This window comes from Homalodisca vitripennis, chromosome 4 (assembly GCF_021130785.1).
Source record: "Homalodisca vitripennis isolate AUS2020 chromosome 4, UT_GWSS_2.1, whole genome shotgun sequence".
Taxonomy (NCBI): domain Eukaryota; kingdom Metazoa; phylum Arthropoda; class Insecta; order Hemiptera; family Cicadellidae; genus Homalodisca; species Homalodisca vitripennis.
In genome coordinates this window covers 165,357,371-165,381,426 of record NC_060210.1, presented here as the reverse complement: position 1 = coordinate 165,381,426, position 24,056 = coordinate 165,357,371, and the positions used below count along the sequence as shown (strand labels likewise).

The window sequence follows — 24,056 nt, the reverse complement described above, 5'->3', positions numbered from 1 at the left end:
TCACTAAACAACACTCTCTGTAGAAAATTTTGATTATCACGGTCAATATCGTACTGAGCGGCGGCGCGTCTGTGGCCGGCTGACCTTGACGATTGCGCAGCTTGTCTGCGCATCACAAAGACAGGGAAACACAATCAGACGAACTAAAAACAAAACTTGCGTTCACCAGTTATTGTCCAGTGAAAGAATTACTCATTTAACATGAAAGGTTTTGATGTTATAATTTTATTAAATCTAGGCATTATTTTTTGATGACACTGTATATATCTATATGAGTAATTTGGTGCAACTTTTAGGCCATTCTCTAATTTGTATGAAAAATTATAAATTTTAATCTAAGAGACTTCAAAATCGCCAATTTTAGCCTGGCACTTTTGGCTAGTTACAAGGGGATATGAGATGTGAAAAATTTTTGCAACATCTCATATTTGGTCCTGGCCCTGAAAGGGTTAAAGTGTTGAGTTCCTGATTCCAGAATTTACATTTGCTTCCATGCTGGTTATATATTTTATATGGACATGTTTGATTCAATGCTGATGCAGTGAATATTGGAAAAATTTTCATAAGCAGCCTCAATATTATCATTGTTGTAAACACTATCACAGGTTTCAAAAGTAAATAAATGTTTTAAACTATGTATATTGTCATCGCTAAAATTATCTTTTGTCCTCTAATATTAGTTGTCTTTTCTGTTAAAATCTGAAGCATGCAAAGTTGGGCCACGTGATCTCTGAACTTGGGATTGTGGTAGACACTTCATCCTCCTTTTGGTTAGTGCAAACACAGTCAATTGATGTGTCAAGGTTTACTATACCTGTGTGATAGGGGTCCTGCTGCATGAGAATCCAGACAGTTACTCGTCCTATGTATCTGCCACCTAAACCTAATGGGGACATGCGTTCCATTTTCAACCCTAGCTAATGGACTCCATACATAGTTCAGAGTTATTACAAAGCTTTCGTTGATGCCAGCAGGAGTCACTCTGTAACCACGAGCAGGATCCCACAGAATTCTTGGCTGATTAAAACTGATTTTAAATCAGACTTCCACCAGCTCTGCTTGGTGCCCTAGCTAATGGACTCCATACATAGTTCAGAGTTATTACAAAGCTTTCGTTGATGCCAGCAGGAGTCACTCTGTAATCACGAGCAGGATCCCACAGAATTCTTGGCTGATTAAAACTGATTTTAAACCAGACTTCCACCAGCTCTGCTTGGCGCCCTCAGGTCACAAATTATGGTAATTTTAAAAGTACCATAAATTACGAGAATGTTGATTATTCTCTTACTAAACTACCACTGAGCTATGCCTTGGCTTCAACACTCATACTTTACTGAGGCTGTCTAGTATAACCGAGAACAAATTTTGGCTGTATTTCTGCGGCTTACCTAGATGATTGGCTCAACTGGAACTGGTTATTTTTGTAGTTTAACAGTAGCATTATCATAAGCAAAATAATACTAATATAATGCCTTTAAATAAAAAAATAAATAAATCCAGGAGCATCCAGATCAGTTACAGAGCCTACCCTGATCGATTTCTTTATTATTTATTAATAGCTTCCATATATAATATACCTATCTAACTGCATTTATAACGTATTACACAATTACATAAAAATAACTGGAAACTAACATTGCCCATTATACTTACGTTCTTACAGTATAGTTACCTAGAAGGTTAGTTCTTTGACTCTGCATAGTTATACATCTCTTGTTTTGTTCTAGAATTACCCACCATTAATACTGTTGTTTAATAAATATAATTTTTTTTTTAAGACCTATTTTTGTAAACCTTGTATCGAATAGTAGAAAAAGAAATAAATACTTAGTAAAGAGCCCTTTTGGAGCCCTTGGTTTTTATTTTCGGTACCCACAGAAGTGACTAAACACCTTCAAGTTAAAAATCAAAAATACATACAGAAAATCTGGGATTTTGTGCTGATCAAGGAAATGTCCATATATACAGAATAATAACATTTTTAATTTAATAGAACAAAATACAGCTCACTCAAACAGTAACAGCTGACAAGATTGCATAGCTCATCAGACATCTTTAGCTTTTAATGATTAGTATTTAAATATATAAAGAAACGTTATAATTATGTATAAAAGTGTGTACAAAAAATAAGTGCGGAATCTACCGATTAAAATGAGTTATTTATTTAATTAGCAGATAATGTGTAATGCACCACAAATTATGACTCTGCCAGTTAGTGTTAAACTAAACAACAGAGTTTAATGTATGATTTTTAGGATAGTTTTTTGTTGTTTTGTTGACAGCTCATTTACCAAGCTCTTTTAACATTGGTCTGTGGTTCTAAATTATTTTATCTCATCTTGTAACTTATTTTTAAACATATTAACTATTACTATATGTACGTTTTAACAATTTTATATCAGTCATTGATCTTGTTATTTTTTAATATGTTTATTTATAAAAATTTATGTTATGGTTGTTATCTGTTTATCATTTAGCAATAAAATGGTAGATTTTGACCTTGTGTATGAAGTTCTGGTTTTTAATATTAGTAAAAAATATGGCAAATATGTGATGTGATACAAATATGTGATACAATAAAATTGATATCATACAATTATTGAAATTTATATTTTAACCAATATTTTTATAAATGAAATTGTCTATATGGAAGGTAGAATTCATAGTCATAGAGTTATAGCTACTCCCTTTTTTAAATTTACTAATTTCTACATATTGTTTTAGGATATGCTGAATGACTGCCTGAGTAATTCCAAATTCCCCAAAAGATGTAATAGTGCTGAGGAATGTAAATATAGTTGTGTATTGAAAACTCAGAATGCAGAACCACAACAAGTATCAACTGTTTCAGATTTAATTCTGGTAAATTCAGCAGTTGGCAAATGGTATCGTGCTACAACAAAGAATGAAATTTTTGATATTCTCAAAAGTATTGGAGGAGAAACTTATCGATTTGTTGCAGGAAATACTGCTCAAGGTATGTCCTTGGGATTTGAAATGTTTAGCAATGAAGTGTAAATTTTAAATTAAAATTATGATGCTCTTTGAATATGGTATGATTTTTTTGGATATAAATTTAATTAATTATGTAGGTAATAGATTCAAGTTTAAATAAGATTATATACATACAGTAAAATCCTGGTTAACCGAACTCAGGTCAACTGAAATTTTTATTTGAATGATATTGTGTATAAAAATAATCAAGCAAAATAGTTTATATCCAATAGGAGAAAACTGTGCTAATCCTCTATCTCTGGACAGAAGAAGAGGTTGGGTGTATGATGCACTTTTGTAATGACTGGCTGAGCAAATAATTTGTCCTTGTGATCATTCACCCTCCCCTCCCTCACCAACCACTATGTTGCTCTGTAGTAGTGTTCACCACTATATTGCATTGTGTCGACCAACTCACCACTGCTATTAGTCAATCAATCAATAAATCCTTTACTCGTTTTGTACCATGTATAGAATAGCGTTACATTTATATATATATATATATATATATATATTTATATGGTTGATGTGGGATTATGTTTTTAAAACTATAAATTGCGATGTTAACAAAAAATTAATTTGTGCATTTGATTTGTTATAGAAATTATTATAAAAAATCATTTTTGACCGTATAGTTTTGCTTTGAATAGTATTTATTTTATTTTTATGTGGAATTTTACCTAAATAAATATAGAGGAACTAAAGATAGTTATAAATATAATTAAGTTAAGGTAACTATAATTGAGTAAATTAAAGATACTATGTGTATCAAGGGCAGTAGGGATCTTGAACAGGTTGTAAATAAAATGTGGAGGAGAGAGCGGAGCGGCAGCTACAATGTACAATGGAATTTCTCAGCTACTTTAATTATTAATAACATGAGTTCTGTGGATGTTTGCATATGTATTTTTAATAAATATAAACAAATTAAGAAATTAAGGAGAGTAAAATAAAAAAAGAAAACTATTACTAGAATACCGTATTTGTTTATATCAACATTTTACGTTTTCTCATACATGAAATACTTTCTTTGACTTCAATTAATTTTTAATAGGTGTAATATTGGAGCAATTAGTTTCGCTCCATTGTAAACATGCTAAACTACAATATAAGCCACTTTTCCGGCATCCACAGGCAGCTCCTCATCACTTTTTACAATATTAGAAAATAACATTTACAATAGATTATCCGGAGCAGGTAATTTATTCATTGTTATTGGGATGTACATCTTATCGGAATACTTCCATCCCCAATTTTAAATAAATCACTATTTCTTAACCGTATCTGGATTTGTAGGTACACTCTTTGTAAATGTTCAAATGCTGCATCAGATGTAGTAGGTATTGATGACAAAAAGAAACTATTTTTGGCAATGCCTTTTATGACAGGATTGAACGTGAATGTATTCAAGCATATAAACCTGAAATACATGCTACATCCGTTTGAAATATTGAATTGAATTGAAAATCTCTTTATTCATTGAATATACATTTTGTATACATTGTTACCGTCATAAAAATTACTTAACTAAGAGGTTATAATGTGATAAAATACTCTAATCCTATAGTCAGTTTAATCACAAATGCCCCAATAATAGCAGCTTTAGCCATAACACAGATTAATTTAAAAAATAAATAAATAATTAACCATATTATAAATAATTAAAAAGACAAAATTTTAAAGTATGGAACTATAACAATAAAAATAATAATATATTTCAGTAATCAACAAGAAGTTAGCAACAAGAATTTAAATAAGTATTCAAAACAATCCAAATAAATACATTAAAATAAAAACACAAATTGATTTATTGCTGTTGTATAAAAAACTCAGGACATTTGTTATATTTCCTTTAATTACTTTAATTTGGTTTTAGGATTCCTATATTATTTGTTTTTGTTCAAAAAAGGATTTAATATTGGCGTCATCTTTAGTGTTATTACTTTTTGGTACATTGGAGTTTAAACTCAAGTAACCAGCCAGGATGCTATTTGTATTTCAATTGCTAGCAGTTAGATTTCCATAATTTATACAATTTTCAGTTTTTTCTGATGATACCACCAGGTAATAGCTCGAATAATAATATGGGCCAATTTAGTTTTACCACGGCTATTTAAATGAAGGCCATGTTGTGTGAAGTGAAATCTTTGTGATCTGTTAAGGTTAATTAAAAATACATTATTTATCATAGTTACGATTGCTTTTAAATAATTGTTTATAGACATCAAATCTTTATTTACAAAATCATTTATATGTTTACTATACCGGAGTGGTATAGTGGTGATAAAGACTAGTCTTTTTCACTTATATGAGTTAAGTCTATTTTCTAATGCCTTATAAATAGTGATAAAGTCATTATTTAAGATGTTATTTGTCCCTCCTAGGATTGCAACGGAGTCTACAGTCTTCAATTTCAGATTCTAAAACTTGAACTAAAGTTGTTTTGGTCTTTCGTAACCGAAAGTATTGATCTTTCCATTACTTAGCTCACATATATTTGTAGATATATCCTTGACTATCTGAACAAAACGACAGATTTGCTTCTTTTTGTTCATTCTATGAATGTTCAGTATTCTAACTGTTTATTTTTCAATGCACTTATTTAAGATTTTATTAAGCTAGACTGTTTTATTAGAGGTTTTTTTATTTATTTGTTAGTTACATGTTAGTTTTCAGTAAGTTTTAGAGGTTGCAATTCACTAGAATAATCTTCGAGGGTTTTAATGGCAAAGCTGACAACTGGGTTAATCAGTAAAATAGAGCTTTTTTCTATCCAAAAAAGAGTTGATTAGATAAAAAAAATATTTGTATGGCTTCATCTGTTAGCCAAACACCTTCCAAGAGAGAAAATCACATAAATGCACCGTTTTCAGTATTAGATTGCACTTTGTTGTATGTCACCTGGTGGTTTAAGCAATCCAAATTCACACAAAAGTCATCTCTCCCACTCCTACCACCATTCCCAAAATGTAACTTACAGAAATCATTTGTGCGTAATTCATTTCCCCTATGCACCCATCCTAAGGGTTACTTTTAGATGTAACTGGTTTAACTGAAAAATTGGTTGGCCGAAATGGCTAACCTTCTGTATTTTGGTTAATCAGGTTTATACTGTATTTCATAACAATGTCCTATTGCTGTTACTATCTTAACAGAATTTTCAAAAAAGTTCTCATCTTTGCCGATTACAACAACCAAATGTAAATGCAGTTCAAAATGATATCCAAAAAAATAGTAACCAACATATTTTACAAATTAAAACATTTGGGTACACAATGTTTGTAACGTTTTTATGTTTAAGCTCATTTATTTCATAACACTATGAATAATTTGTACTAATATAATTTGTTTGGTCATTTATAAATATACCCGATACAGGTACAAGTTAATCCAACTTCACCACTTAAAAATCTTCAAGGTCTCACTCCTGATAAGTTGATAAGTGATGTTCATTTATGTCTGGATTAGCAATAGCTTAGTGAATACACTTGTACATTTATCTGTTGTATTTAATTTTGCTTAATCTAACCAAACAAATAAATTACTACAATTTAGTTTATTATACTATGGAAGATAAGAACCAATGTACATGGCATAACAACACAACCTTTTTTTTGTTAAATAAATTGAGAAATTTTCCTTAAGAAAGGAATCTATCATCTGTCAAGTGTTGGTGGGAGGAAAATGTGACAGAGCAGACAACAAAAAGATGTACATCAAAACTATAAACATATACCTGAAATTCAGTAAGTCAGGAATAATACAAATAAAATCATCTGTATTGTATGTTTATGTTTTTTGTCTCTTTGTGCCTTTCCTGATTTGGTGCTAGATTTCAGATACATGTTTAAAGTTTGGTTGTATTGCATGCTTGACCTTATGTTTTAGGATTTAACACCTAAAGGAGAGAGTAGATGTTCTAAAATGTTATGTTTCTGTTCATGTAAAATAACAGTGGCAAATGTCCATAATCTTGTTGTATTTACCTGTTTCCATAATTTGGTCTTTCTGCATTACCTAACCCTGGTGGAAATCTGTTGTAGGTGTTTACAAAGATGAAACCACGTACCAAAACTTGATAGATATCAGTTGTGTGCCAGAACTGAAAACATTTGATGTTAGCAGTGAACAACTAACTATAGGAGTGAACTTGAGTCTGTCAGAACTGATTCTCCTCTTACGGTCCTGCAGCAGTTCCTCACAGTTTCACTACACAGCAGCACTGGCTGACCATATAGCTCTTGTTGCTAATCTGCCTGTTAGGAATGTAAGTGCAAAGTTACTTATAAGATATTGAATAACTAACTGTAGGAGTGAACTTGAGTCTGTCAGAACTGATTCTCCTCTTACAGTCCTGCAGCAGTTCCTCACAGTTTCACTACACAGCAGCACTGGCTGAACATATAGCTCTTTTTGCTAATCTGCCTGTTAGGAATGTAAGTGCAAAGTTACTTATAAGATATTGAACAACTAACTGTAGGAGTGAACTTGGGTCTGTCAGAACTGATTCTCCTCTTACAGTCCTGCAGCAGTTCCTCACAGTTTCACTACACAGCAGCACTGGCTGAACATATAGCTCTTGTTGCTAATCTGCCTGTTAGGAATGTAAGTGCAAAGTTACTTATAAGATATTTAACAACTAACTATAGGAGTGGACTTGGGTCTGTCAGAACTGATTCTCCTCTTACAGTCCTGCAGCAGTTCCTCACAGTTTCACTACACAGCAGCACTGGCTGATCATATAGCTCTTGTTGCTAACCTGCCTGTTAGCAATGTAAGTGCAAAGTTACTTATAAGATATTGAACAACTAACTGTAGGAGTGAACTTGGGTCTGATAGAACCGAATTTCACGAATTGTCTGTCTGCATAACTAGAATTTTTGTAACACTGTTTTTGTAGTACTTTACATAAATCATTCTAAAAACTTTACTTTTAAAGATAGTACAAAATGTTTTACTTTGTTTTTTCTCTCTTTAACTATGCTAAAAAATAAATAAATTCAATTTAAGCTTCATTTTTTTATATTAAAAAAGTACAAAAACCTAAAATAAAAAAGTTTTATGATGAAATTTTTGTTTTGAACTCCAAAATCAATATAAACAAAAAATATTTTATGCATAAAATTTATTTTTGTATTGAAGTACATGTAATAATTAAGACCTGTGACAATTTTTAAGAAAATTTAATAGTAAATAACACAGCAATAAATTATTTTATAAACAATGAAAAATTTTATTTATATTTATTCTTATCTGTCATTATTAGTCAGTATGGACAGTTCAAATTTTTTCTTCAAGATGTTTAGACATATTCTTGTATGTGTACACTTTTTAACAACGTAATATGTATCTTATCAGAATACTTAAAAAAAACTAAAAACCAAAATTATTTATACGATTAAGTACAAAACTTGTGTTGATGACGCTCTCCTCTTAGCACCTGTGCTTTGTTAAGCACAGGGGATGAACACCTTTATTGCAATGTTTGCAGGCAAGTTTTTCTCCTTTTACCTCCTGAACTTGTACTCTGAGCACTGCACAGTGAGCAATTTCGCTGTTTATTTTCCGGTAAATGGTTAAGAGGGTCATTACAGAAACCTGTATGTTGTACCGGAGTGGGGTCGTCTTGCCACTCCTCAGTGATTGCTTCTACAATCAAAATTTTGAAAGCTAAGCTAGTCTTGAAATTTGCTTGTCTGTATTTATTTTATAAAGGATGTAGAGGTTCACATCATTCTGAAAAAAAAGTGGAACGCTACTTTTTTCTAACAGCACAGAGTACGCCTTTCATCCAAATAACAATAGAGCACTTGGTCTGCCGAATCTACTCCACCCATGAAGGCATTGTATTGGCGGATCATTTTAGGCCTACTGGTTATAGATACTTGATCTCCCTTTTTTCGGATTTTAATTCATCAGTGGCCGTATTGTCTGCTGAAAGAAGTAATACTTGTTTTTGTTGTGACGCTTTTTGCCAACTACCTAGCATAAGCAAAGCACCCTTACGACAGTACTTGAGTATTTGATTCACGTGACTATTGTGAAACAGTGTTACCAATGTATAAACATAAAATATCTGTTAGTTTGATCTTTTTGGATGTCAAACCATCAAACTAGGTATCGCTTTCTGTATAAATACAAAAAAAATATAGCGATACTACGAAACGCCCTCATACGAGGACATTGGCGGTTCCCGCGCAACATGCTGGCGTCCTCTGATGAAGACGTTAGCGGTCAAAGGGTTAATAATCATAAATACTCAAACTCAAATAAATTATATGCATCTAAGTAAAGAGACGTAAATTATTTGATTGTACCTTTGTGTATTTTTATTTTTAATTTCACTTTTAATACCACTCCTTTATTATGTTTTAGGTTGGTACTTTAGCAGGCAATCTGTGTATCAAGAAGCTTCACCCTGACTTCCCATCTGATTTATTTGTGATACTGGAGACAGTTGGTGCAAAATTATTATTTGGTATGTTTTCATTATTATACCATTTTGTCATTTTCAAAATTTAGTACAATAAAAAAAGAGTTTGAATAAAAAAATAAAATATGGTTTTATAAAATATTACAATTTATGAAATAAGTGAGTCTGAGTTGGTTTTAGATTAATTTCAAATCAAAATAGAACTTGCAAACCTTTGTTAAAACAAGCTTTTGTCCACTGAAGAGGCTTCAAAGGTGTCAGTAAAAAATACAATGGTCAGATCTTATTTTGACGGCCTGTCAAGTATTTTCTGTGAGGATAACAAAGACAATAAAAATAAAATTTTTGCATAAAAAAGTGCAAGTCTAAACTCTACAAATCTGTCTTTGTAAAATACAGAAAAAATCAGAAAAACAACATAGTTTAACCTTTCCAGCGTTATTGACGCGGATCCGCGGAGGGCCACTACAAGCTCAAAACGTCATTGCCGTGGATCCGCGTTTTTGCATTCTTTATTTTCTTACTGCTATGTTAGTTGAATATTTTGCTACTAGATGGTTCTAGTAGTCATGCGACATACAGACGGGTTGTCCCGCCTCGAATTCTGTTACAATGGGAGTGGCAGTTGCTTCTAATTGGCCAAACACTGTCTAGCGGGCGTGGCCCCGCGCTTTTCACAAAGTCATTGACGGGAGCTCCCGTCAAGGCATCTAGCCAGTTAGTTAGTGGGAAGCGTCCGGTACACGCATATGTATTTTGGTTATCGCTTATTTTCTGTTGTGTCCTATTCTTTTTAAAGTAAATTATTCATATTATATACAGCAGTTTCCAGTATTTATTTAGTGTTTTTTTTACCATTATTCGTGTGAATGGCGAATCCAAACGATTCGGAACTTGAAGATTCGGTAATTTTGAGCAATTACTTGGTCAACCCCAAACTTTTTCATATTTTACTACGGTCATAAGGATGTTATCAGAAAGCAAGAAACATAATTCAATCCCAGCAAGGCTGTCCTACAGGTTGCCGAGCAATAAGAAGGTTCAAAGTCCACGCGATAACAGTGGCTTGCGGGAGACGCGCGGAATGTCAGTCGTGACAGCCCGCCACCAAATAAACACTCTGTCTACTTTTGTATTTTTCTAATTTTATTGGTTTGTAATATAGTATATGTTTATCTATAAAACTGTGTTTCATTCCTATACTTGCTGAATAAATAAAAAGATATTGGTGACAATTACACTGCTATTCTACGATATTCTCAAAAGTTAAAAATTAGCCTAGGAAATCCAAAAAGGGCTAAACAAATTTTATTCATCTTTAAATAACTCTATATTGACATACAGAAACGAAAAAAAATTTAACTTTACACATTGGAAATTTAAAAAAATTGTAACTTTATCAAAGATCAGGTCTAATTTTTCATGACGCTTAAAGGGTTAAGGTACAAAATTAAGGGGTTAAATCATTACTTTTTGTAAAAATATTAATGTTTATTTAACTCAAAAAACTAAATAAAATTATTGCTAATAAAACATTTTAAACTATATTAAATAAGTATAAGTAGTAGTAAGTGTGACACTTTTGAGTATCATTATGAATTGCAACTCATAGCAACTTTTTTGTTGTTGTTTTTTCTCTTAGGACAAGAAGCTTATAAATTACACTTAGTCCTGTAAGAACCTTAGCGCTGCTTCTGGAGTGAGAGGATATTCAGGATGGGTAAGGTTAGTCCTTTCCACTCGTGTGTCGGACGTCGTCCGACATTGCTATTTTACCGTTCCACTCGTATGTCGGACGCCATCCGACATTGCAATGACGTCAGCTTTACTTTATTTTAGGCGGACTACGATGTTTCCGATTTGTGCTGCGATCGCACGGCATTCTCAGGAACTAATAAATGACAGCTGAACTACGATTGGTCGGCTGCTGATTTATTTTGCTTTGTCATTGTAGTCACGTTTCCTAACCAATTTTCAAACGCGTTCGCATTAGTGACTCGATATGTCGTTAACAAGTACATCTTTTCTTTCTGATTCAGAAGTTATTGCTGAATTAGAATGAAGAGGCAAGGAACATCAAATAAACATACAAAAGCCAACAGTTATCTGTCAGTATAACAAATATATGGGTGGCTTGGACCAAGCAGACCACTATATTGCTTCCTACAAATTTTTCCGTAAATCTCTGAAATGGTGGAGAAAGCTATTTTTCTGGATGTTGGAAGTGGGAATAGTAAATAGCTTTCTCTTGTTAAACACGAATGAACAACACCATGGAGAAAAAAATATTCAACAACAGAGAAATCCTCATCACTGAACTTGTAGGCCATGTCCGTAACCCTGTGAGTTTGAAGCGGGGTCGTCCTTATTCAATATCAGTACACAAAGAAGAAAGGCTAAACAAACACCCAGCTCAACCAACAAAAAAAATCTAATGACTGTGCTGTTTGTAGCAATAGAAAGGTGCCAGGAGGAAGAAAGGAAACACTTTACTATTGTAAAACCTGTTCAAAAAATCCTGGTCTTCATCCTGCAGAGTGTTTTGAACGATACCATACCGTGCTAAAATATAAAATTATTAGTGTAAGTATCAAATTGTATATCTCTATGCTATAAATTACAAATAAAATAAAATTATTATACAATATAATAATCTATATACTTTATTGACTTCCAGTTTGCTAAAAATGGGTTTTTACTGAAAATATGCTAAAATAAATACGAGCTGAGGGGGCCGACAGGTGAAAAAAATCCGAGTGGAAAGGGTTAGGGGGTAGGGGCCGCCTCCTATCAAGATCCATGAGGAAGAATTAGGGTACTAATCTCAAAGTCATGTCTCCCCAGAAGAAGAGGAGGCTAGCTCTGAACCAGCCTCTCCATTCAAAGTAGGCAGGGGGGGTGGCACACCCTTGTTTAGACTAGCAAGAACCTCTGAGGTTAGGGAACAAACCCCACCAACTCCCGCACACCAACCAGTCATCTCCCACAATAGACTAGACCTATTGAATTGCCTTTGAACCCCCCAGAATCTCGACATTTGCGGTTAGTAATGTACCGCTCCTGGATGTCCATAAGGTTGCCCAGATTGAAGTGACACATCGGTTTATGCTATGCCCAGTGGTAGGTTTAACTGGAAGTTATAAACCAGCCAGAAGTGATCCCTGCTGGGTTTTGCAACTCAGTTACTATGTAATGGGCCAATTAAGTAACAGTAAATTTAGATTAATACAACACAAAGTATATTAGTGATTCTCCCATATATCATTGAGTTAAAAACCAAACTATTTATAAGCTTAATAAATAATCATTTGTATAGTATTAGTTAACACATTCACGATGATGTGGGTATCTGCAATCTTTCACAACTGTCATCATTTACACACAGGGCTTTCGTAAAGCATGTTGTGTGCCAAATGGGGTACATGTTGCTATGTATTTCCTTATTGCATTGTTATTGTTTGCCTGTCTTGGAGGTTTGTTAAATTTGATCTTGCGCTTAAATAAATACCTCAGACTATTGTGTACCACGTCTGGTACACAATTGCTTAATTTTTTAGGCAAATTAACTTTTTATGTATCCCTTGGTGTATGCGGAAAACGTTGAAAATACATATTGAAATAATTATTTTTGTGCAAAATTGAGAAGACGACACTCTTTTTTTATTATACTTAGACGTTTAACGTAAAATAACAGCTACGGGTTATTGCTATTATTATTGAAAACTTCAATGGTATATCAAAAAGTCAGGAAATTAGTTGTTGTCTTAGAATGTGTTTAAAAAATTAGTAAAAAGGTTATAAAAAATTGAATTGCACATGATGAATAAATAACTAACAAGAATTTATGAGGTCAGTCAATGAAGAATGACAAAATAATAATTTAACTGAGTAATAAGAAAGAATGAGATAACAGTTATGATGAAATACTGGATATCAAGTGTTGGGTGAAACATTGGTAGCAGTGAGTGTATCACTTTCGAACTATTGGTAAAAATAATCAAGACAATCGATTGCTCGGAACAATTGAGACATCACTTGTTTTATTAGCAGAAAGTTAAAGAAGTTTTCACAATAATAAATTATTATGTCTCTAAAAGCATGAAGAATTTTCAAAATAAAACTGAAAAGAATTTTAACCCTTTCAGTGTCGCAGCGTTTTGCTATATGGTATGCATAAAATGCCGAGTGAAAATGCCTAATTCTGCAAGGGACTGGTTAATAATTCATAACAAATTTATTTATTGGTATAATGTCTTGGGTTTTTGTTTTTTTTTAAACAAATATATTTTCTTTATACATATAATACATTGATCACTTATTTAACGTTTTTATACAAATAAAAAAATCATTAACAAAAACTTTATGAGCAAAAACATTTTGTGTTTTATTTTGACACAACTTAGTGTTATTGAAATATTTTATTTTTTATTCATTCTATCTTATATTCCATTTAATTTTTACAAAATGACATATAACAATTTTTTGTATACTTATAAATAAAGTTTGGAAAATAAATATAAAAATATGAACCACTAAAAAACTAGAAATTTTCTAACCTAACCTAACACTCTGTGTATTGTCTACACTGCTAATGCTTAATTCTAATGCCTGCAATACTAGGTCTTCATTGTCAGCAATGTTTTTATGACTCATTGTTTATAAATATCACTGAAAAAAACACAACAAACGTATTTAGTAAAGTAGTAAAGTACTTACGATCGCCGTAACTCACGTTCAAGTCATTGTTCTACTATAATTTGAAGATACTAACACTACAAACCTATTTACACTTAAAAACTTTCAATATCATTTGTGAAATAAACAGCAGCGCAAACAAAACATGTGACGGCTCGTCCGCGTAGCGGTCGATTCTAAACTCGACTGACGCGCTCACTTTACAACCGCTGTAAAAATCAGAACTAACCAGAATGCAACAAAACGTACATCAAAAGTTACGTTGAAGCCTTTGGAATGTGTATGTATAGTCATTGAGCCAATTTAGATAAATACTATATAAAATATAAGCGTTACTGCAGAAGTCGCTAACAGCGATTCTGGCATTTCTTGCATATAATTCGGGATCACTGACAGCGATGCTCCAGCACTCAAAGGGTTAAATACTGAAGTCTACTCAAACCTGAACAAAACTTTTTTGTAAGATTTTAAAATAATTTTGTGTAGCTTTTATTGAGGTTTTACACATAAAAATAATATTTAAGTGTTTTACAATTAATAAGTAGGAATTTTAAAACAAATAACTGGTTGTTTGACTTTGAATGAATTTTTTCCCTGAACATGAATAGTTCTTATTGGAATATTTCAGAGAACTTAGTTATATCAAATCCTTTGGAGACCAACCATAGGATATTCATACTATTACCCTTGAAGATGCACATCCGATCTATTGGACCTTTAGGAAATTGAAATTGAAATATGAATAACTTTAGTATCTTTGTGTTATCATTAACCAATGTACATAAATATACTTAATATCTTCAATTAATGTACACCAATTACGAAAACTAATAATTACATTTATTCATCATCAGCTACTGTCAACAAGCTAACTGATCATAACTTGTTCCGTTCCTTGTTCTGTTCCAATTGACAATGATGTTTATGTTTTATTGCATTGCTTCTTTGCTTATATGGTTATGTTCAAGTGCTTTTTCTACATAAGCCTGAATATTCTGTAGCATACAATTAGAGAACACAATATTTTTATTGAAACAAAATCTTAAAGCATAATTGTAAGCAAACATAGAGGGACAAATGTTAATTTTGGTAAAGTCGGTAGTTTTTACAATTTACAAAGATTGAAACTTTTACAGCATTGGTAAATTTAAAAAAAATTTGTAAATCCTGCCAAAACTCAGAAATGAAACAGTTGAATCCATGGCTGTAATGGAGTTTTACCCCATAAGAACAAATGTTAAATTTGAAATACATTTATGTCTTTATTTTTAGTCATAGAACCAGCAGATGTCTCATTTTAATGATATTATTAATATGAATCCAAACAATAAAATACAAAAAAGGTTGAGATTTATTTTGTGAATAACCAATAAAATTACAAAAGTAAACTACATTGCATATGGAATTGTATTCTTTTTATCTTTAAAATGAGCCATCTCTTATACAGTAATTCATTAGAACAGACATTGTGAGTTAAATGATGGACAGTCAGTGTCAACTTTAACCCTAATAATTAGAGTAGCACCTTAAGGAACAACTATGCGTTAACATTGGGCCTATAAGTGTTTGGGGATTAACATCGTACTTATCAGGTCAAAATCAAGATGGCTGCCATACAGATTTTGCTTAAATGAGGTTATACTCACACATATAGTTGTCTTCTCTATGAGTGCCCAACGGGGTGGGGAATAGCACAACCACCTTTACTGTTGGGCACAGTTAGTGCACAAGAGCCTAAGAGTAGAGAATAATTTCCAAAGTAAACATGACATTATTCAAAGTACTCGAAGAGACACACTAAGAAGTCAGTGATTAAATACATTTTACAGTGTAATTAGATCCTTCCATTTAGACTGTACAAGAAGTAAAATTATGCCATAGGAAAGTGGGATAAGTGTCAAATGAGTTTGCAGTTAAAACTTGAGTGATCCCGTGTTCCTCACTACTATTTTCTGTTTTATATTCTTTATTTACAAGTACTAACTAAATATAAAATGTGAATACTTATTACTGTGTACCTGGTTAAGACTGAGTAGCTTGAAATTAATACATAACATTTAAATAAATTTGATTTGTAATGTATGTATGAATTTTTATGAATATAATTTTTTTAGAATCAGAAACCGGGAATATCCAGTCAACCAGCATGACTGAGTTCCTGTCAATGGATATAAACAAGGTGCTGCTGACTCATGTGGTGCTCCCTGCGTTAGACAACACAACATACGTATTCAACACTTTCAAGGTATTTTTATTGTAAAGGTAATAAGAAAAATGGATGGAAAATGATGATTTCACAATATTACAACTAGTGATGTGTGGAATCTGAATCTTGAATCCAAATAAGTCTATTCGTGGACAATGGATTGGCAGTATGCAAATTACCGATTGGTAAAACGTGTTTTTGTATAAAAACTATTTAGAAACATACAGTAACAAAATAATGTGATGTATAAATAATATTTTAATTGAAGTTCGTATATTCTACATCTGTATGTGTTAACATCAGTGTGTCTTCTGGTTCTATGCATGGATCCATACAAATTTTTGTAAATCTATATATTCTGGAAGCTCATTTTATAAGCTACCATTTCTATTATTTAAAAGGAGAATGTAGAGGATATGACTTGTTGTTTTAAAATATATCCATTTGTTTGAATCTTTGTGAATTTCTTTGAAGGAGTATGGCATTCTTACTCTTATTTTTCCCAAACATCAGAGTTAAAAGTAGAGTTCAGATGAAAATGTTTTGTTGTTTGAACCGAACTGATCTTGTCTACTGGCATAATCATGGCCTCTTACCAAAAGTTCTTGCACTGTATACCTCTGACCCCTAATGGTGGACTTCAATCCGCCTCACAGTAGTGCTGTGTTGGTAATTGTTTGTTCTCATTATTTGTCTAAATTGGGTACATGTATTTTCCAAATATTACAGAAAGAAAAGTTATTAGGTATATGCAGTGTTATGTTGACATATTAAAAGACATGCCCCAATATAGGGTTATCTTTATAATTAAAATCAAAAATAGGAAACTAAAACTCTTTTTAAACATTTTATTTTACAGACACGTTTTGTCTCTAAAGTCATCTTCAGTGAACATTTGAATAACCTCTAAATAAATAAATAAACAACTATGTAAATAAACACAAATGGAACATTTAAACGGATGTTACATTTATAGTGACACAATTGTAATTTTGATGTGCTCTCTGTTTAATTTTTCAAAAATAGGTTTTGTATTGTTTTTCATATTGATATTTATAATATTTTGAGGATATTTACTACAGCTTATATAAGTTTTGCAATTCTTCTCTTGTGTCTAATTTTTCTCCTTTTTGTTCAATATCTAAAATCTCCATGTATTATCAATATTTTTGTAACTATGGTCAGTTTTTAATAAATGTTCTGCAAAATTTGATTTTATTGCAAACATGTTATTTGTTTTCAAATTATGTATATGTTCTTTAAACCTTGTACTAAAGAGTTTTTGGTTTCATGTTTTTTATATTAATTTCTGTGTGTTTACATCACATTTCTGTATGTTACTCAGGAACTAAATAAATTGTTTTAAAACTTTGCATGATCTTTTTGTTAAAGCATCTGAAAAATATAGAATTTTAATAAACACTTGGCAAGTCTTGATTTGAAAGAAAAAAATTAAATTTCTGACCGAATTATAATGATTTTTATTAAAACAGGTTGTTTTATTCTGTTTATAACACAAGTTTTTCTTATTATACCTTATTTTTTAAGGCTAAATTTATTCTGCCAATGATGGTGGGAATTTTTTCAAGACAGTAAAGGAACAGATTATATATACATTTTTTATATAACAACATTATCCCCTTCAAAGCACTCTCCATTACACTTCAATACAGTTTTTGTTCTCATCTTCAGTAATGTCTGACAACTCCTTCATCACTTTTTTCTTGATTTTGTCACATCTGAGTCCTTTCATGTTCCTTTTCACGTACGGAAAAAAGAAAGAATCAGATGGAGCTAGTTCAGGTAGGTAGAGTGCATGGTGCAGTGGAACCATGCCATCTTTTGTCAAAACATGGTTAACAGAGATGGCTGTGTGTGTAGGTGCATTGTCAGGATGGAAAAACCAGTCTCCTGTCTGCCACAAATTGGGCCTTTTTTGAAGAGCACTGTGGTGCAACTTCTTAAAATTTCCAAATAAAGAGCCTGATTAAAGGTCTAGCTTTAAGGAACAAATTCTGAATGCTCTCACATCAAAAAAGCAATAGAGCGTTGTCTTGTTGTTTGGTTTGATTATTGCTTTGTTTTTGTCATAACTGTAGTACCATGATTTATCGCCAGTTTTATTTATGACCTTCAATAGGAAATTAGGATCAGTTTGAAGTTGTTCTTTCAAATCACATGTTTCAACTCGACATTCTTTTTGATTGTCAGTTAGAACACAACACAAACTTGGCAGAGACTTTCTCATACCCATATTTTTAGATAAAATTTACTGAACCATGCTCAAAGATAACCTACTAATCTCTGACAATTGATCAATAGTTTGTTAACGGTATGAAAGCATAATCTCTTCAAGTTTCTGAACATTTTCATCTATTTGGCAGTCGATGGACTTCCAGAATGAGACTTGTCATCAATAGACATGTCGCCATTTTTAAACTGAGAAAACCACTTGTATACTTGAGTTTTTCCCATAGTGTCATCTTTGTAGGCTGTGTTCAACATTAAAACATTTTCAATGACATTTCTACCAAGCAGGAAACAACATTTCACAGCTACTTCTTAATTCACTCAAACTTTGTCATATTAAAAAAGGAAAATAGCACAAAACAACAGTAAAAACTGTTACTATATAAGAACAGAACAAGCCAGGTTGATGATCACCTGAAATGTAGATGAGTTGCACTACAGACACCCAGCGACAGAAGTTTGTACTACACAGGCCCCGCCCACAGCAGAGCTATTCTGGGAACTTTGAGGTAGCCCTTTGTATTATACCACAATTACTCACCTTAGCTATTAGCTTAGCTGCTTCAGTTACTGAACAAGTTAAAAGAGAGCTTATTATACAAAGTGAAATTAGATTTAAGATGCCTTCTTTAACACTTATATTGGCAACCATGAGCTTAAAGATGACATGGGGACTACAAACAATAGTTGGATAGGTGGTCTGCTTGCTGGAGCATGATCTCTGCTAATGAGCTGCCAATTGAATAACTGTGGTACTCCCTTGTTTGAGAATTGAATACATAATTAATAATATGCAGATAGACATTCTGTGTCTCAATCTAATGTTGCAAATGTTAAAATTAAAGTATTTAGCTGTATGTGTGTGTAAACAAATGTACCTGTAAATCAATAAACGAATGAGAGTTGTCATGCTTTGTGGTGTTCACAGATAATGCCTCGCACGAAGAATGCCTATGCCTATGTAAATGCTGGATTCCTATTCAAAGTTGACAAAGAAGCCAAATTCAGAGTTTTAGAAAAACCTTCAATAGTGTTTGGAGGAATTTCTCCCACTTTTGTAAGTAAATAAAATGTAATGTGTTTACAGTGGTAATACACACTGTGAACACATGCACACACATATTTGTCCAAAATATAAATTAATGAGAAAAATTATGAGAACTTAAAGAGATTGTCACAAACAGGATTTCTTTGACAATTTCTTTGCTGTTAGGTCCAATATATACCACTCTTAACCCTTTCAATCCAAATATTCTTATATACATCATTAAATTAATATTATCATCAGAAACTCCCATCATTCTCTTACATAAAGAATCACAAAATTATTATTTTAAACTGTAAAACTTAATAAAACTTTGGCTTGTATTATCAAAATGGTTACAAAAGTTAATTATAATTTAATTGAATTCTTATGTAGTACATTACACAATGTATAATTTGTGTAATGCAAAATCTCGCTTTGCTTCTCTAAGGCAATAGCTGCGTAATTAAAAATTAGTTATTCTTTTTATTAAATGGAGATTGCACTGTTTTTGTAAATAACTGGCTATTTATAAATAAGTGTTTTACAAATTTATATTTCTTTTATACCTGTATATTTTTATTAAAGCTGATGTTATTTATATGAATTTTATAAAGCAATACAGTCGTTTGAACAATTTATTTATTGAAAATAAAATAATAAAATATTTTATTTATGTTTATTGGCATAGTGGTCAAATTTTCTGATGTTATTGATATTTTAGTAGGTTTTAAATAAAGTAATCTGAAGAGTGATTTTTTAAAAAAAATTTTTTAGCTGTATCTTTAAGAAAATCCAATACTGGTTGAAGAAATAAGTAAGAAATTATGTTTTAAAATGTTGGCAAAGTGATGTGTTAGCACGTTTCAGATGATTGTTACCAACATGGCTACAATTTCTTGTAGATACTTAGAAACAAATGGCTGGGATCGAATGTGTTAACTCATTGACATATCTATTTGTTATCACATTGATGTTGCTCCAGGTTCTAATTAAATGTAGCAAAAGTGCAGAGTTTTATATTTAATTGTTTGTTCCCAGTTGTTGTGTGTGGTGTTTTTGTGGTTTGTTGTGATCTTTCTGAATCACTAAATATTAGGATGAACATTTATTTTATTTAACAGCAAAAATGTCCTCCAAATCTTATTTTATAAAGCATATATAATATTATTTTAAGTATATATAAAGCTAAAGATTTATTTGTAAAAGTTATTTTACAGTAAAAACTTATTCATTAATTTTTTTAAGTTTCAGTATAATTAATTTTATCTTATCTGCATAGGAAATTTAAGTCTCTACAAGTACAAACTTGTTTTGGATCTAAATTGATCTTTTTGTTATGCAATAAATAAAGATATCAGGAATACGATATTTTCCTCTATAACATAACTAAACTGCTGCTACTTGTAAATGAGTTTCTACTATACAAGAAGCCATTAAGGTGGTGCTTTATATTCCTCTGTTATTGTGTTTTGTGTAGAAGTAATAAGGATACATTTAAAAATGACTTGCCTCAATAATTTTTATGTACAAATTTTTTTTTCAAATCCAAAACTTGTTACACGTCATATTTTACCTTTTATATATAACATAATATAAAAATTTAGGTTTTAAAAATGAATACTTTTGTTCACAGGTTCATGCTTCTGAAACAGAAAAGCTGATTGAGTCATTGGGCAATGAAGGCAAGGGATTACTTGAGGAGGATGTGTTGAAGTTTGCTTTAGAATCCTTGGAGAAAGAAATCAAACCAGTGCCAATGCCACCTGTAGCAGACCCCAAGTATAGGGCTGGTTTGGCTGTGGCTTTGTTTTATAAGGTAAAATTAAAACCAAGTAGTTGTGTAGTTTTAGTTGAAATGTCTGTAATGTAACACAACCCTGTTAGTAAACTGTTTGTTGACCCTGTATCCACAGTATCTCAGTGGAGCTACCATGTTCAGTTAGCTAGACTCTTTTTAACAATAAACTGGTGACTAAGACACAGACCTGTTGGTATACTGTTTGGCCCTGTATCTACAGTATCTCAGTGGAGCTACCATGTTCAGTTAGCTAGACTCTTTTTAACAATAAACTGGTGACTAAGACACAGACCTGTTGGTATACTGTTTGGCCCTGTATCTACAGTATCTCAGTGGAGCTACCATGTTCAGTTAGCTAGACTCTTTTTGACAATAAACTGGTGACTAAGACACAGACCTGTTGGTATACTGTTTGGCCCTGTATCTACAGTATCTCAGTGGAGCTACCATGTTCAGTTAGCTAGACTCTTTTTAACAATAAACTGGTGACTAAGACACAGACCTGTTGGTATACTGTTTGGCCCTGTATCTACAGTATCTCAGTGGAGCTACCATGTTCAGTTAGCTAGACTCTTCTTGACAATAAACTGGTGACTAAGACACAGACCTGTTGGTATACTGTTTGGCCCTGTATCTACAGTATCTCAGTGGAGCTACCATGTTCAGTTAGCTAGACTCTTCTTGACAATAAACTGGTGACTAAGACACAGACCTGTTGGTATACTGTTTGGCCCTGTATCTACAGTATCTCAGTGGAGCTACCATGTTCAGTTAGCTAGACTCTTCTTGACAATAAACTGGTGACTAAGACACAGACCTGTTGGTATACTGTTTGGCCCTGTATCTACAGTATCTCAGTGGAGCTACCATGTTCAGTTAGCTAGACTCTTCTTGACAATAAACTGGTGACTAAGACACAGACCTGTTGGTATAATACTGTTTGGCCCTGTATCTACAGTATCTCAGTGGAGCTACCATGTTCAGTTATAGCTAGACTCATCTTGACAATCTGGTGACCTAAGACACAGACCTGTTGGTATAATACTGTTTGGCCCTGTATCTACACTATCTCAGTGGAGCTACCATGTTCAGTCGGCTAGACTCATCTTGACAATAAACTGGTGACTAAGACACAGACCTGTTGGTATAATACTGTTTGGCCCTGTATCTACAGTATCTCAGTGGAGCTACCATGTTCAGTCGGCTAGACTCATCTTGACAATAAACTGGTGACTAAGACACAGACCTGTTGGTATAATACTGTTTGGCCCTGTATCTACAGTATCTCAGTGGAGCTACCATGTTCAGTTAGCTAGACTCATCTTGACAATAAATGGTGACTAAGACACAGACCTGTTGGTATAATACTGTTTGGCCCTGTATCTACACTATCTCAGTGGAGCTACCATGTTCAGTCGGCTAGACTCATCATGGACAATAAACTGGTGACTAAGACACAGACCTGTTGGTATACTGTTTGGCCCTGTATCTACAGTATCTCAGTGGAGCTACCATGTTCAGTTAGCTAGACTCTTTTTAACAATAAACTGGTGACTAAGACACAGACCTGTTGGTATACTGTTTGGCCCTGTATTACAGTATCTCAGTGGAGCTACATGTTCAGTTTAGCTAGACTCTTTTTAACAATAAACTGGTGACTAAGACACAGACCTGTTGGTTATACTGTTTGGCCCTGTATCTACAGTATCTCAGTGGAGCTACCATGTTCAGTTAGCTAGACTCTTTTTAACAATAAACTGGTGACTAAGACACAGACCTGTTGGTATACTGTTTGGCCCTGTATCTACAGTATCTCAGTGGAGCTACCATGTTCAGTTAGCTAGACTCTTTTTAACAATAAAACTAGTGACTAAGACACAGACCTGTTGGTATACTGTTTGGCCCTGTATCCACAGTATCTCAGTGGAGCTACCATGTTCAGTTAGCTAGACTCTTTTTAACAATAAACTGGTGACTAAGACACAGACCTGTTGGTATACTGTTTGGCCCTTGTATCTACAGTATCTCAGTGGAGCTACCATGTTCCAGTCGGCTAGACTCATCTTGACAATAAAACTGGTGACTAAGACACAGACCTGTTGGTATAATACTGTTTGGCCTTGTATCTACAGTATCTCAGTGGAGCTACCATGTTCAGTCGGCTAGACTCATCTTGACAATAAACTGGTGACTAAGACACAGACCTGTTGGTATAATACTGTTTGGCCCTGTATCTACAGTATCTCAGTGGAGCTACCATGTTCAGTTAGCTAGACTCATCTTGACAATAAACTGGTGACTAAGACACAGACCTGTTGGTATAATACTGTTTGGCCCTGTATCTACACTATCTCAGTGGAGCTACCATGTTCAGTCGTGGCTAGACTCATCTTGACAATAAACTGGTGACTAAGACACAGACCTGTTGGTATAATACTGTTTGGCCCTGTATATCTACAGTATCTCAGTGGAGCTACCATGTTCAGTCGGCTTAGACTCATCTTGACAATAAACTGGTGACTAAGACACAGACCTGTTGGGTATAATACTGTTTGGCCCTGTATCTACAGTATCTCAGTGGAGCTACCATGTTCAGTTAGCTAGACTCATCTTGACAATAAACTGGTGACTAAGACACAGACCTGTTGGTATA

The 24,056-nt window shown here is 32.9% G+C and overlaps 1 protein-coding gene across 1 annotated transcript in view; it reads left to right on the top strand.

Annotated features, from left to right (window-relative positions):
* The window catches only part of LOC124361276 (xanthine dehydrogenase-like), a 64,158-nt gene that overhangs the window by 7,463 nt on the left and 32,639 nt on the right, over window positions 1-24,056 (top strand). The window contains exons 4-9 of the mRNA XM_046815325.1: window positions 2,725-2,977; window positions 7,038-7,261; window positions 9,370-9,472; window positions 16,237-16,367; window positions 19,507-19,635; window positions 21,239-21,421. Coding sequence (XP_046671281.1) covers window positions 2,725-2,977; window positions 7,038-7,261; window positions 9,370-9,472; window positions 16,237-16,367; window positions 19,507-19,635; window positions 21,239-21,421 — 1,023 coding nt within the window. The remainder of the gene's footprint in view (window positions 1-2,724; window positions 2,978-7,037; window positions 7,262-9,369; window positions 9,473-16,236; window positions 16,368-19,506; window positions 19,636-21,238; window positions 21,422-24,056) is intronic.